This window comes from Equus quagga, chromosome 15 (assembly GCF_021613505.1).
Source record: "Equus quagga isolate Etosha38 chromosome 15, UCLA_HA_Equagga_1.0, whole genome shotgun sequence".
NCBI lineage: Eukaryota > Metazoa > Chordata > Mammalia > Perissodactyla > Equidae > Equus > Equus quagga.
Window position 1 is genome coordinate 2,587,829 of NC_060281.1, and position 16,670 is coordinate 2,604,498.

Below are 16,670 nucleotides of genomic sequence, written 5' to 3' on the forward strand. Positions count from 1 at the left end.
CTTTAAAAAAATAAATAATAATGTTAATATATAAAGAATATAATCCTAAAATAATACATTGAAATAAATTATGTTTAAAGAAAAATTTATTTTTTCTTAGCCTAGGTTTATAATGGATGAAAATCCTTATAATTACTATATTTCCCTTTCAGAGATTTGTATTCTGCTTTCAAGGTCAAAAATGATTTTGCTTGCCAAGATTATAATTTTCAAAAAAAAAAAAATTCTGTGTTTTAAAAAGTAACATACTACAAAATACATCTACTTGTACATATCATGTTTTTTGTTTATACCACACAAGCACAAAGACCTAATGTGATGCAGAATAATTTCTCTGGGTCTTGCCAAAGTTTCTATTATGGAAGAGGCCATATTGGATTACTGGTCTGTTACCAGAGAGATATAATGACAGCTTGCTATGTCTAAGATTCCATGCTTGAATATTTTTGAATGGAGCGTAATTTCCTATAAGAAATTCTATCCATTGCTTATTCAGTGATACTCCCATTAAGAAAAATATTGTTGATCCTTACTTGCTGAACTCATTCATACATATATTGGGCTGGAAATTCTCAATGAGATATTTTCTACCTTCCTTCCATTTTATACACCTTGTATCTAGTTCAGTGCTGTAAATGGAAAATTCATCCACATAAATTAACATTAACCTACATGTGAAGAGCTCAGAGTTTAGTGAAATTTAAGTGTAATTAATCTTTTATTTTCCATTGTCTACTTTTCTTCACATTAATGAAATCACCTAAATATTCATGGACAGGTGGGAGAAGAGGTATACCAAATTAATGAAATGTTCAATCTAAAATCAATTTTTTAAAAATGTGACTAAGTAAAAGTCATAGAGAACCAACTAAAGTAGTTCCAAATTATCCAAGGGTGACAAAGGAAACTTACTGCCTGTGGGGTTCTCTTTACCCCAGCCCCTGAGAGGGCTAATTCCAGATATAGTCTGGAGTGTCTCTGAAGCCTCATAATTCACATATTTTAGACTCCTTTGAACTTGCAATTTATTTCAATGTTGAAAAAAATCTAAAATGTAGTTTCACCTGCTCTCTGATGTTCTCTATGTATAGCAGCCCTCTGTTCAACCACATAGTGGAAGGAAAATCCATTAAACTGTAGGGGAAGTGGCAGAGGATCAAAAGTGGAGTTCCAGATAGTGACCAGCTAGGGCAGAAGGCAGTGTCCAGATCTGAGAACCAGGAGCAGCAAGACTTTGACCCCAAAACAAAATTGATTTCATAAAGGCCTTAACATTACAATGTTTCCCTCTTGGTGTTAAAATTAAGAGAGATTTTTATTTTCTTCTTTATATTTTACCTACTTTCTCAACTTTTGCAATGAGCATAAACTGTATTCATGATCATCTTTTTAAAAAAACAGTATGATTTTCAGTTTAGGAAAAAATAATCCTAAGCTTTAAAATGACCTATAAATTCATTTTGCAAAACAGAGATGAAGAAGAGTTAAACTAACAAGTATTACTTTTGCTATTATGGGAGGTAAAAAAATAAGTTACAAAAGTTTATAATTCCCAACCTATAGCCTTCATAATGAGTAAGTCACTGAGGCACTAACAGAATATGAAAGAAACTTCAAATGAAAATACGCTTTTCTCAATATTTTCTCCATATTCTTCAAACAGAACATCTAATTACAAAGTACTAGTATCTGTATTTGTGGAGTTGGATCAAAATTAATATCTTATTAACTATGAGGGAATTCACTGTATAGGACTTCAAGAATGGGTTGTATTTGTCTAAACAGCATATTAACTACATTCTGTAGAACTTCTTTCCCACTTGATTGATGAAAAGTCCTTTCCTGGTCAGAATTAATTTAAAGTCACTAGGAAATACAAATAAAATTATGATCTTTAAAAAGTATCTGTGTTACAAGGAAGACCTTAGCATGGGAAGGAGGAAGCAGTTAATCACTCTGTGTATGTATAATTGTTATTAAACAGGATTCAACACCCACTGTCTTTGTATATGTGGTATGATCTCAGAGATACCGACATTCTCTCTAACCATGTAGTACTTTCACTGACAAGCCAAAACATCTAATACTCTGCTATTAGAGCTTTGTTCCTCTCTGGAAAATACTTGTGTTTATAAAACACAAGCTCTGTTACCATTAAAATAGTCCCTAGAAACCAATCACACATTACCAACAAATTGTCTAATAATTAATTCTCATCTTAGAAAGCATAGAACAGGGTTCTACAGGGATTGTTATAAAGCGAGGAAGTTTGAATGAGGAAGGCATAGAGAGGGAGGAACAAATCCAGAGCAGGAAGTGCCCCTGAGTTAGCCAGACCAAGATGAGGTGCCATTGTCATGAGCCCTAGGCAGCAAAAGTGTCACCTTAAGGCAATGGGAGTTTGAGAGGAAAGTTCCAAAAAGAAGGAGGTGATGCCAAAGGGGAGATGCAACCAAGATAAACCTTGACTACTTCCCTCGCCCGTGCTGTGGACTCCCATACCTAAGTCCCTTCTTGGGCATCTTCACTTGGATACTAAAGTCATCTCTAATTAAATAACTGAAATTGAACTTTTTTTTTAAATTAATCTTCTCTTTATTTTTTTTTAAAGATTTTATTTTTTCCTTTTTCTACCCAAAGCCCCCCAGTACATAGTTGTATATTCTTTGTTGTGGGTCCTTCTAGTTGTGGCATATGGGACGCTGCCTCAGCGTGGTTTGATGAGCAGTGCCATGTCCACGCCCAGGATTCGAGCCAACGAAACACTGGGCCGCCTGCAGCGGAGCGCGTGAACTTAACCACTCGGCCACGGGGCCAGCCCCTGAAATTGAACTTTTTGTTTCCTACCAAACACGTCCCTTTACAAGGATTCCACATCTCAATAAAACACATGGCCATTCACCCAGGTGCTCCAGCCAAATACCTAAAACACAGTCTCGATTCTTGCCTTTCCTTTATCATCCTCCACCCCATCCAACCCATTGGCAAGTCTTACTGCTCCAACCACCAAAACAGATCCTGACTATGTCCACTTCTCTTCAGCTCCACTATCCCTGGTCCAAGCTGCCTCCATCTCTACCAGGACTCCTGTCATTGTGTCCTGATTGATCTCTCTTTCCTTCCCTTAAAGTCTAGTCACATACAGCAGCTAGAATGAGCTTTTAAAAAGTAAATCAGACCAACCCTTACTTATAACCTTCCCACAGTGCCCATGGTTCCAGAATAAAATGCACACGCCTGATCACAGCTCACAGGCCTTCTTCCTCTGACCCTGTCCTCCTCTGAAACGCCATCCCCTCTTCCAGTCTCTATGTGGCTCCCGTCACAATGACCTGAATTTAGCTCCTTGAATACACCAGGCTTGTTGAGGTCTTAGGCCTTGTACCTCCTGTTTCCTCTCTTGGGACGGCCATTCCCAGATGTCTTAGATGCTTCTCCTCACTACTCAGGTGTCAGCTCTAATGTCCCTTCCTCTGAAAAGTCTATGGTTGTCCTTACCTCAGTTACTATGTAACACATTGCCTTGTTTTATCTTCTTCATAGGCTTATAACTACCCAACTTTTAAAATAAATGGATGGGTTTACACCTGTGTTGCCTGTCTCAACCACTAGAATGTGATTTCCATGACAACAAGGGCCAGACTTGTTGCTCCAAATCAAGCATCTAGACCAGTACCTGGCATGTAGGAACCCATAAAATGTGGCTCCACTCATGGACAATCCATAATGATGCCTAGGCCCAGTCCTAGTAGGTGTCACATGGTGTATTCAGTATAAAGTCTGTGTTAGTTTGCACAATGCCTTAAAGTCAAGGCCTTATGAGACTGTGTGACATCGCATTCCACAGGGAAACAGCAGAAGGAGAAACCAAGCCTTATGTGATTCTGAAGGACCTTAATCAAAAAGTTAGACACAAAACAAGTCCAGGCACAAACACAATCAGTATTCTTACTTTCAAAAGGAGGTTTAAAATCTCTACAGGCTATGGCAATACAGAACAGCTGCTCTAAGAGGATTTCAGGGAAAGTGTCCTCCAGCAGATGTTTTCCAGTCCTTGGAAGTGTTTCAGTTATAAGAAAGCACACAGACGAGTTTCCTGTAGTTCTACACTCCTAAAGCTGAAAGAAATCCTAGTAGTAATTTAGATTAACCATCTCACTTCATAAATGAGAAACTAAAGCCACAGAAGTTAAACAACGATCCCTCCGCCAACAACTCTGCCAGACAGAGGTCAGGACGGGACTTGAACCCGGAACTCCTAATTCCAAGGTCAATTTTTTCCGGTATATCAAGTTGCTTGCATCCTCTGGATTAAGAATAAAATATCCCTCATCCTTACTAACGTGAGTTAAAACTAATGTTTTGGGACTATAAGGAAGGAAAAAACCCTCTATTTTTCTAAGTAGTGGGCAGGGTCGGGGGGATGTAAATAAACACAAAATATTAATTTCAAGTAAGAAATAAAATCTTTACAATCATTCTATAATATTAACAACAACAATAAATCATATTTTGGACTCTGAGCAAAGTATTCCTTATGACATTTGCACATCCTAGGTGACCAGTAGCCCTGAGGGGTAGATTATTACAGTTCCTTCCCCTAACGATATTTTGAGCACAAAACAGGAAGTATCACAAACCACACAGTAATATCTTTAAAATAGGGAGACTGTCTGTTGGGTTTTAGGAAAGATATGCATGCTACAGAAGGTAATAACCAATTAGGAACATTTTCTCTATATTCCTTACAGATCACTTCTCAGAAAAATTAAGATTTTTCACCAAGCATCTCTTTAAAAACACTGCAATTTTCAGGAAGTAGTGGAAATTATGAGAACAGTAGACGTACTAATAAGCATGTAATGTGAAGAAAAGTATGGAGTGTTAGGAAAAAAAGTGCCTCTATGTTTATCCCACTGGTAATAAATGATGTATTGGGATTCTAATGCCTTAGGAAGCACATAAAGAGAATGGTAACCAACTGAAAAGACAAGTAATTCCTTAAAGCGTGAAAATAATGATCATAAATGTGACTATTTCAAATGATTATGGAAAGAAGAGAACTTTTAGCACTGGTCCTACATTAATTTTTTCCTGGCACAGGGATCAGGGAAAGCTTCCATTGCACTTATCCTGAGGTGTGAAATCAATGCCTAACATAGCTATACACAAAGCTAACTGAATGAAGGTGAAGGATCTGGTCCTCCAGGGACAGAAGGATGTCAACTGAACAAATAACGGGCATTCCCGGCTGTCCAGTTGATGCGGAACCAATAAGAATTGCCTTAAGAGGACACGCTCTCCTCTTTCACGCTCCCTTCCAGATAGAGAGCACTGCAAGAGGAGCAAAGCCAGGGAAAATCACAAAGCTGCAAAAATAATTCACTCTTTTAAAGTACATGAAGCATTTCCTGATAAAGCTTTTTTACAGGGACATGGACTCAGGAAGCAGATCTCATTAACTCTCCACATTAGGCCCTGGTGGTTTGTTGTCAAGAAAAATAAAAACCATAAGGAAGCTCATAGGTTTCTTTACTTCTTAGCGTATTTAGTAATTGGTAATTTCATTGAACAGCAAGTTCAACTGGATTTATTCGTTCAGTATTCCTAAAAGAACCATACTTTGTAATGTGGCAAGTAACATCTCTGTCTTGTACGGAAGAAATAAAGGACCAAACCAAAGTTCAGACTAACAGGGGATTAGGAAGAAAGACCAAGACCGTCAGTTCTTTTTGTCTTTTACCAAGTAAATAACAAGGTATGTGAGGTAAGGAGCAAAACGTAAAGAAGAAAAAACAGGTTAACAAACATTCACAATTTCACAATTCACTGCTCATAAACCAAAAAGAAAGAGGACATAATCATTCTAGAGAGATTTCATTTTGTAAACGGTGTTCCAAAAATCAAGTGCAACACACACTTAGACCGCAAACTCTTCAAAAAGTTTAGATCCTAATACAATGGTTCCAGAGGAACTTCTTCAACCAGCTCACAGCACAAGCCTTGACGCAAAGCTCTTTCTCAAAAGTGCTATTTTGGTAGAGCTGAAGTGAGTTTTCCAGATCATATTTAGCAAGACCAACCTTTATTTATTTTTTTGCTTTTAAAATGAAACGGCTAAATGGAAAAAGATCTATTTTTAAATATCCAGAACTGGCTTCCAAATTAATTCTTCCATTCTAAATAAGCGTGAGGCAGAGTTTATGAAGAACTTCCGTATTTACAAGTATCTCTGGGGCCTTTGACTGGCTGAATATCTTCCAGGAAGAGAAATACGATACAAGTTACATTTCCTGGGAGCGCAGCGAGAGACGCTTGGAGTTTATCATAAGTCATTTCTCTCCCAGCTGACACCCACCATCACCTGTCACATTACGAGCAATCTGGCCAGCAGGGCCTGGAGCGTTTGTCTGAAATGCCTTCCACCCGGGCTGGGTGATGAGGTTTGAGTTCCACAGCCACAGAGACTCTGAAATCTTAGCCTTTTTGTGTTTGCAGAGGGGATTCAGACAGACGGGTTGTTAATGGGAAACAAAGCTTGGATGACTCTCTAACAATCTTAGGCCTGTCATGGCTAGCACTTGCTCATTGTGACATTGTAAATGACTTCCCACTTACAGGAAAGGGAAGGAAATGAGGAGGAAAACAACCCTCCTTCTAGATGACATTCAGATAACAAAAATCAAGGATAATGAGAGAAGCTGCTCTTCAGAAAGACTTTGAAGGCAGGTTTTTCAGGTGTCCCCCACCCAAAATAGATAAAACAAATCCTGAGTCAAACCCAACCCCACTCCCAAGAGGTCCTCTGAATTCTGAAGCGTCCTTCCTGAGTCTGGATGCTTGGCTTCTGCTCGGGATCAGTCCGGGAGTCCCAGAGCTACGGAAAGCTGTGATTTCCCAGGGGCATGTACTCAGGTGTTTCTTCTAGCGTGTAATGCTGTTGCTCCCACACCTTCAAGTTTCTTAAACACCTTTGTTGAGGTATAATTGATATACTCTGGTTTCTCTTCAGACTGTGAAATCTTTCACCTTTTACTTTACTTTTCTTATCTGAATAGAGTTCAAGCCCCTTAGTACACAAGGTCTTTCAGAAAAGCACCTCAGCATCCTCCATTCCCCAGATACTCTCCCTGCCTGTGTTCACTAGCCACACGGGATTTCTCACCATTCTCCAGATTCTCTCGATCTTTAAAACCACCATGATACTCCCTCTGACTACCACACACTGGCCCTCTGGCTTGCCTGGCAAATCCATACTTATCCTTCAAGGCTCTGCTTTGCACATCTGCTATGAAGCTTTTCCTCCTTCCTTCACAATGGCTTCATGTCTTCTTCCAGAGTCTGTCATGCATAATATCTAAAGATTGCTACCACCGTCCATAATAACTAATTGCTGATATATCTGTCTTCCCAGACAGAAATAGCTTGACAGCAGGGACGGCATCTTAATTTCTCCTTAAATCCTCAGTGCCTGGCATATAGTGAGTATTCAGTATTATATGAGAATTGAATGAAACACTTTGTTAGAATGTCTTCTTTCACTGGCATCAAAGCTGAACTTAGAAATAATAGCGACAACAGATCATAAAATATTTTTTTCTATATAGCTCTTGGAAGCAAAGGGAATTTAATATTCTTATCATGGGTGAATTAGAAGAGATAGGCAACATGAAGATAATAAAAAGGGTTGCCTAGTATCCATATCCACAAGCTTCTGAGCCCCACAGAAGAAAGGATGCCAAGAGTTGATTGAATTGTATTCATTAGATACACTGTGAGGCTCTGTACCCAAGCAGTACTGCCTTGGGGTCCAGGGGACAGTTAGAGGGAGGATCATTGAACCCATGTCACCACCCTTCAAAGTGCACCCCCCCCCAACCCTGCCCTCAACACACACACTCAGCCATAAGCCACAGGGCAACTCTGGCACCTGAGGGCTGAGGATAAGCAGCCACGAGTTGAGACTGACTGGGTCCCAATCGAGCAGCATTTTCATGGAAGGGACTCACAGTAAAGGCAGGAGTGACATGTGTTGACAAGGAGGTTAGAACAAAAGAACATACTTGCTCCTGAACATGAGCACATGTGTAACGCTCTTGGTTCTTCCCAGAAATAACAAGAGTAGCCTTTAAGAGGGAGCTGGGGTTCTACAGTTGTGCAGGTAGAGAGTAGGAATCATAACAATTTAGGCACCAATGTTAATGTGACATCATTTAAACCCCACATACCAACGAGGCCTTGGAACAGTTAGATTATCTGAGCCAGAACGAGGTCAGCATTATATAGAAAGTATTTAAAATGTGTATTGGATCACAAAAAAAGAAGGAAATTTGCCTAAGGACATCAGAAAGGGCTGTGTTTAGAAGGTAGGATGTGTACTAAGCTTTCTAGGATATGCAGACTCCAAATGGCAGAATGGTGGACAGAATATGACAGAGAGAAATGGGGACGCAAAGGCAGTTCAGGGCAAGACTTGGGTCGTCGGCATTGGAGACAGGTCAGAGGTCACCAGTAACTTTGAAAGAGAAATTTCTATAGTGTTTAAGCAGTCCTAGTCAGATATGAGTGGGTTAAGGGATATGTGAGGAAGTAAGAGTGGTCAGTAACATTATCCCTTTGAGAAGTTTGGAGTGAGAGGGACTGTCAAGGGGAAAATGCTTCCAGAACAGGGGAGGATTAAGCACATATTTGTAGACCAAGAGGCCAAGATACTGTGGAGAGCGGCACTGAAAACAGAAGAGCCAAGGGGATCACGGTGGATCTGGGTCTTAGAGGGGGCTGGAAGAGGAGATTAGGAGCACAAGTGAAGGGGTTGACTTTGGAAAAGAGGAGGGTGCCTCCAGAGAGGACAGCTGGAGCAGAGAAAGTCTGAGGTAGAGAACGGAAGTTGAGAAGGCCCATACACGAGGAATAACTCGGGTACAAAACATCTGGCCAACTCAATCTCATATTCAACCAACCAGATGTTAATTCCACACAGCACTATCACGCATGTCCATGTTAATTAAAATTTTCACCAAACCTGTGATTCCTTTCAAATTGCATAGATATAGCCAGGGTGAGATGAATTATTAAAAACAATTATTTGAATACATCATTTTTTCAGTTTAAAATTATAAAAATTTCACCTAATCTGGGACCAATGTGTTTCAGGAAGCATAAGTGCTGACTAATATGAGGCAATGGACAAGGAGTACCAAGCTCGTGAGAGTCACATAAAATAACATAAGAGGCTTTTGGCTACTGTGCTTATTTTCTGATTAGCCTTTGTAGGTAATTTGAAAGAATGGAAATGATAAATTAATGACTTATTAGCTGACACAATGATTCCTCCTTGACTGACACACATTTTAAAGTTTATTATTGAAATCCCAGTTGTATCTTACTACCTGATATCTGAGAATGAGGATTAGACTATCCAAAGGTATCTTACAAAGTATGGAGTCATAACAATCTACCAAAAAAATCTGCAGAGTTGCTATAAAGTTATTCTTAGGTACTAGCACAATAAAACATCATGCCTTACTACAGTCCATTCTCTGGCTAATTCATAAATTCAAGGTCATGTTTAAACTTAGGTTTACAACCATTATAAAAGTAATACATTTACAACCACTAAAGGTTAATAACTAATTAATCCTCACAGCATTTTTATAGGCCTTATTTGGTTAAAGATGACTGAAGTATGTGCTGCCACGCTTTCTTTCTTTTGTGTGCTCTGAACCCTCAGTGCGCACTCCACAGGTACACACATACAACCTCCACCCAGGCTAACGCTCTGCGGCTGCTTAGAAGACTTGATTCGTTGGATAAAAAGTTGAGCAAAGAAGGAAAAAATCTAACATATAATCCAACAGTAGAAGCAGATTAGTCAATGCCTCTCAAATGGGCCCAAGTAATTACCAAAGTAGGACACCTTAATTTTACTACTTTGTGATGACATTTGCATTATTATGACTCCTCCTAAGTAGTACATTTAACTGGTACTCACTACTCTCAAGATAAATGGCACAAGGACATTTTAACATAAGATAATTTACATGTAATTAGTCACAATAAAATAGAAAATAAACTCCAGAGATCTGCTGTATAACATTGTACTTATAGTCAACAATAATATATTGCACACAAAAATTTATAAAAATAGTAGATATGTTAAATGAGCTTTCCAAAATAAAATTGATATGAATGTTGTAGAACCTGTATACATATGATCAATTACTGATAGTGTTTACTTTTCCCCAAACAATATTGAATTATATGAAATCTGAAGGAGGAAAATCACAACTTACTTAAATTTAGTGATGATAAAATTAAATGTTTCCAAAACTGGGGAATGGAAATACTGAACTGATAATATTTCATATTCCAATTTGTTATTGGAATATATTGACATTCCTGAATTTTCTAGAAAAAAGTAATATAGGTTCTTGTGATGGAGAAGTAAATATTTCCCTTCATTCTTAAAATCTGTACAATGATACTCTTAAAATTCTCTTCCATCGAATATATACAATTTGGCTAAATTGTATGATTTAAAGAATTCAGTCATTGTGAACCTATCAGGCTTTTCTTTTCATCTTAAGAATTTATGACTTAATGACTCCCCTCAAATTTTGGTACGCCAAACTAGGAATGATGTGTAACCATCGGTCAATCTCATATAAACAGCTGGACAACTTTTTAACCAAGTCACATTTCCTTATATAGGAAATTCCCATCTACAAAATGATAAAATGCCCCAAATGAAAACCCAAGGGATGCATAAATAGTCATTCTCTATAGTTTAATGGAATTGTCAAGTAATCCTCCCAAAATGTTCAGCAATTAGGAGCTTCAGTATCAGAGTTCTGAACATAATTTTGAGCCTCAGAATTTAACCAGTTTTGAGAACTTGGAGAGGTCCCAAAGAAGAGCAGTAAAAATAAACCATGGGTTAGAAAACTGGCCCTTATGAAGGAAGGAATGAAAATATTGACCATCAGCCTTATGTGTGGTGCTTAGGGAAGTCTAGCCTTTATGGGAGAAGGCTAGGAGTTGAGTCCCATGGCGTGTGCTTGAATGATGGAAAGCAATACAGCCCAGTGGGTCAAGGCAAGAGAGAAAGAGGCATGGCTTTTCCTTGCTCTGTGTATCTCTCCAGCAGGCTCCGGGAAGGTAAGACTAGACTCATATTTTTTCACCAGTGTAAACCCAGAGCCTAATACAGTACCCAGTCCAGAGTAAGCTCAATAAATGCTTGTTGAATAAAGACTAGATTGCATTCATTTCAGTGACTTATTGAAAGCTAACTTTTATTCACCCTTAGCAGAACAGAAATATTTGGGGAACCTCTAAAACACTTATATAGTAAGCTACAACTTTTATTTGTAATTGCTACAAGTTTTAGTGAAAACAAAACCAGCAGCCAACCAGGTAGCATGGTGATTAAGTTCAGTGTGCTCCACTTTGGTGGCCTGGGGTTAGCAGGTTCACACCCCCAGTGTGGATTTACACCACCCATCCAGCCATGCTGTGGTGGCATCCCACATACAAAATAGAAGAAGATTGGCACAGATGTTAGCTGAGGGCCATGCTTCCTCACCAAAAACAAAACCAAACTTTAAAATGATAATTTCTAATGTTACTGAAGTCATTGGGTAATATGAAGAATAGATGGATGAAACAATGATGGGACATAATTAGGAGTCTACAGCAAGATCTTTTAAAATGAACTGGTAATTCTACTTTGGAAAATCAATCTTATGGAAATAATCCTAAACATAGAGAAAAACAACTGTCCTTTACAGCACAGCGTTATTTGTAACAGTAAAGACCTGGAGGCCGTGTGAAGATCCCTGTAGAAAGGCATGCCCAGGGGAGAGTCATTCAACAGCAGCAAAGACAAGGTGCTGCAATACACATAATAGCTTTGCTGTATTTAGGACGATTTCCAGGGGAACTGCCAAGGTCAAGAGCACTTGAAAAACTCCTAAAACATACTGCACATCTTCCAAATAGATAATTTGGAGGTTCCTAGTTGCTGAGGATTCTTATGTCTATAAAAACATAAAATGCAAATGAAAGTATCTTCTACCAGCTCCTTTTTTCCCTGTAAAGCTGTGAAACCAAATAGCCTTTGCTTGCAGAAAGCAACCGCCAGTTTAATGAAAGAGACAGGCCAAGAGGACTCCTCTTCACTGGAGATTTATTTACTTGTAACAAAAGCTAAGGGGACCATATCTGTCAATTACGCCACTGTGTCTAGCTACAATATCCAAGTTCATAAAATCTTATTAAAGTTAATCTGTGTAGATTGGTTTTTCACACTAGCCTAATTTCCCCCATTCTTAGGAACTGTTCCAGTTGCAAAAGCCACCAGCTCACGGGAATCATCCTAAATCAAAGAGGCTACAGACTTGAAACACACGTGAGCCCTCCCTCCCTCTTTCTCCTCATGGTCACAGCACTCTACTCTCCTGAACCCAATATGGCCTCCCAATCCTTCTGCATCTGGAGAGCCAGCAGCTGTCAATCACACAACCTGAGAGATAAGGCTTTTCACCATCCTTGAATCCAAAAATAAGTCAGGAAATCCACTTCCCTGGTACATTGAAAATTGATTGATTTCCCCACTGGCCAGTCAAAATAAGGGTGAATTGCTCCTTCAGAATCAAGAGTGAGTAGAAATTCAACATTCATCAGCTCTTCGAAAATATTCAACTACTAAAACATTTTTATTTAAAACATGTTTCTGTAGAAGCAACTAATGAAAGATAAGGACTATGTTATACCAAGAAAATAAGATGCTCCATAATATGTACAGTTTGTGTATATTTCTCTCAAAACATCACTGTTTGCCCTGATCCTTGCCAAAACACAATTTAAAGATCATCAGAGTGTGATCATCTGGGATATAGCCCTCAATATGTATAGAAATAATGAATTATTTCTTTCACATAACCAGAGATACTTGTAGATACAAGAAGCCAAGGGAATTTCCTATAAAAAGATAATTCTAGAAAACTAGGTAGCATGCCACCCAGAATTGTTTAAAGTCCCCAAATACTTAACATTTTCTATCCCAAAGAATACTGAAAAATGGGTATGAAATACAACCAAACATATAAAGCTCCTTGGATGTTCCCTGAGCCCATTCCATGTTTAAGTATACAACAATGTGGATTTGGAGGGCCCTTGCAAGAGCAGCCTTTGGGATCCCCACATCAAGCCAGGCTCAAGGCACTAAGTATGCCCAGTAGATATCTGACCAACACTCTTATTAGATTTCTCCCTCATAAATCTCGTCTGGAAAATGCCAGAACAATAAAAACAAGCTCAGGCACAGAAAGAATCCCATTTTCCATATAAAATAGTATCTGCCTTTTCCCATGCTGATTCTGCAAGGCAGCTTATTTACAAATATATAAATAGCTGCAACTTTCCTCCAGTCTCATTGAAAAATCAAAATGGCACCATGCAAGGTTTCCTAGCGCACGTGGCTCCATGAGTGAAATGTGAGTGGAGACGAGCCAACCGACTTGACACTCGCTAGTCAGCTTATCCAGATACCCTCCAGTTTCCTGTAGTGGAGGTACCAGGGTTCTGCCACACAGAGCTGAAGAATTCACTTACACTGATTGCCCAGGGATTGCAGAGCGACTTAGAGCCAAAGGTCAGAAAATAAATTTCAAGTCATACCTAATATTTATTATCACACATATGCAAAGGAGAACAGCATTGCCTAAACGTGGCAGCAAGTTTTCCAATGTAGCTACTTAATATTAGCTAAGTCTTCTTACATACAGGCTCAACGAATTTAGAACGATTTTACCCCAATCCTTCAGCCACCTGGTCAGAATTACACAGGTTTAAATCATCAGGAAGAGGGCAGGAGAGACAATGCATTGCAATTTTTGGAACAGAACTTATTGCCTTTCTTAAATTCATTAATTGAAGTTATCTACTAGTAGTTAAGAAACATCTACACCAATAAATACATGAACTATCTATGCGATACATATTGACTCTTCCTTACTGCATATGAACACCCAAAATGGACCCACTGTGCCCTGAGTGTTCAATGTCTGTATGTGAAGCACTAACAGCCCTGAGACAGGACAGGTCTGCACAGCTCCACCAGACAAGCTCCCACTCCATCCCCAGTATCCACTCTCTTCCTAACACGCTCACTTCTCGCTGAGTGAGAGTGAGCAGTTTACTTTTGAGGAATCATATGGTTAAACTAAAAGTGCCTAAACTATCACAAAATAGAAGATTTAAAGAAACTTTTCTCAAGGAAAAAGTGAGTTAGGAACCTATTCATACAGAGCAGCTGAGGATAGGTAATGAGACGATTAAGGCTGTTTCCCTTTGAGAACTCAAATGCTGAGATTCGCAACAACCCCCGGCTGGTAACTCGAATATCAGGCTACCCATCAGGAAGTGAAAACATTCATATATGTTCTCACATGAAAACATCTGTGCTGCGTATTAAACCAAACAGCATTCCGATGCTTTTTGCATTGCAGTTATTCATACACTGGAATGTTCACCTTGGGCTCAAAGACTAAACAGCAAGACCGTATGTACTGTACTTGCCTTCCCGATGACTCAGGCTTTCTGATCACTCTTTACCATCCCTAATCACATACAGCCACGTGGGGCATTACGATTGCCGACAGGGTTGCTGACCAACTGTCAGTATTTAAATGGCAAGTGATTCTTTTTTTTTAATCTCAGGTTTATCAGTAGAAAAAAGACAGTAAAAATAATAAAGGAAACCTTTGGTAAATCTGTTTTGAAATGAAATGCGTATCAGGGCCAAAAAACCCCCCTGAAAAACAGTTTTTATTTACTATTTACTCTCTAATGAATTCCTAAGGGCTAAGTTCTTTCACTTTAATTTATCAGAAAGCGTATCCACAGGCACGAAGCAGGTAGAAATAAATACAATGAAAATCAATCTTTTGTCTCTAAGGCTACATTGTGTCTTGTGTCTTCAAGTTCCCATCTAAAATCTAATTGGGGTTATGCTTACTTTAAACATAAACACTATTTCTTCAAAAATGTACTTAATTACTATTCTCTAAAGATTATGCCTCTATCTGTATGTGTAAATAGTATTCACACCATAGAACGAGATCAGGTTGCAAAGATTACATACAACAAATACACAAACAGCCCATTTACCACAACATTCAAGTGAGTATAAACTACTGAGGAGATTTTTTAGTTTTTAAACAAATTATTTGGAATCCCCTTAGAAAATAGTTTCTACATTACTATTTTACTAATTCGCTATTTTACTAATAATGCTGATATAGTATTATTAAAATATAAAGAGAAATGATTATTTTACTTACATGGTATCTCTAATAAGAAGTGAATTTCCCAATTTGAAACAAGTGTGATCCCCTTCACAAAACACACGCCTCAGGGAAAAGCTCTCTCCCACATCAAAGCCTGTGAAACATGACAAACGATTCAATCCAGCAGTTTTAATAAATTTGGTAAACTCACCGAGATAGTGATTTTTCACTAGGATTTTTTGTTGTCTTTATCTATAGACAGATTTATTTCAAATAAAATGCTGTTCTTTGGGACCAGCAAAATTCCTTGATTTCATTTTTCTCCTTTTAGGATATAGGAGGATGAAATATGTTTCAAAAGACTCCAATATTAATTTGCTTTGACCCAGGAATTATCCTAAGCAAACAATCAGAGTAGTTCATTGTAGCAGCTCTGATAGCTAAAGATAGAAAATTAGTTAAATAAAAAATATTACAGCCATTCAATTGAAATCCAAGCAGCCTTTAAAAAAAAACCGTGCTTTAGAAGAATATATGTTGATATGGGGAAATGCTTGGATTTCAAATGCAATACATGTATTATGATTATGTGTGCATGTGTGGGGTTGGGGGGCTGGGGGTGGGGAAGTGAGAGAGAGAACGGAGGATGAAAGGAAGAAAGGGAAAGAAAGATAGGAAGGTTACACCAAAATAGGAATCATGACTATATTTGGGTAGTGAGATCTTCTTTCTCATAAATTTTCTTTTTTAAAAATTTATGGACAATGGACATGACTTTTACAATTTTAAATAACTTTTTTCTCCAAGAGGTTGAGTCACTGTTGGTCTTGGCTTAAACGATACAGAACTCTGCTCTCAGCATGTTTTCTACATCACCCATCTTCTTTGTTTCTAATTGTTTATATTGATGTTATCATCAAATTACAACATGAAAGAATCAGCTACAATATATAGTGCATGTTTGGTGATAATTTTTTACAAAATGCTTCTTAGTAAAGGATTATAATGCTTACCTGAAACTTCAAGTTCATCTCTGTTGTCTTGTGTAAACTGACGTCCCTCTGTTCTCAGTATAGGGCATTGTTTTTCTATTAAAAAAAAAAGTATTGAGGATTTGCACTACATTTTCTATCATTTTTTTCAAATAAATTTGAATCACAGTACAATCAGAAACAAGACAAAATGGAAATAAATTAAGCCACCTTATTAAATATCTACAGAATGAGGATGAGAATATTACCCACCTCACAGTGTGTGTGGAGGATTACACTTGTTTACGTGTGTGAGGTGCTTAGTTTAGCACAGTGCCTGGACACAGCAAATGCGCGTTAACATTAGCTATTATTATTGTAATCACTCTTATTCTAGCATTCTAATCCA

The 16,670-nt window shown here is 38.2% G+C and overlaps 1 protein-coding gene across 1 annotated transcript in view; it reads right to left on the bottom strand.

Annotated features, from left to right (window-relative positions):
• The window catches only part of COL19A1 (collagen type XIX alpha 1 chain), a 304,996-nt gene that overhangs the window by 267,760 nt on the left and 20,566 nt on the right, over positions 1–16,670 (bottom strand). Inside the window, exons 3-4 of the mRNA XM_046638990.1 lie at positions 16,304–16,378; positions 15,345–15,444 (exon numbers count right to left, since the gene is read on the bottom strand). Coding sequence (XP_046494946.1) covers positions 15,345–15,444; positions 16,304–16,378 — 175 coding nt within the window. The remainder of the gene's footprint in view (positions 1–15,344; positions 15,445–16,303; positions 16,379–16,670) is intronic.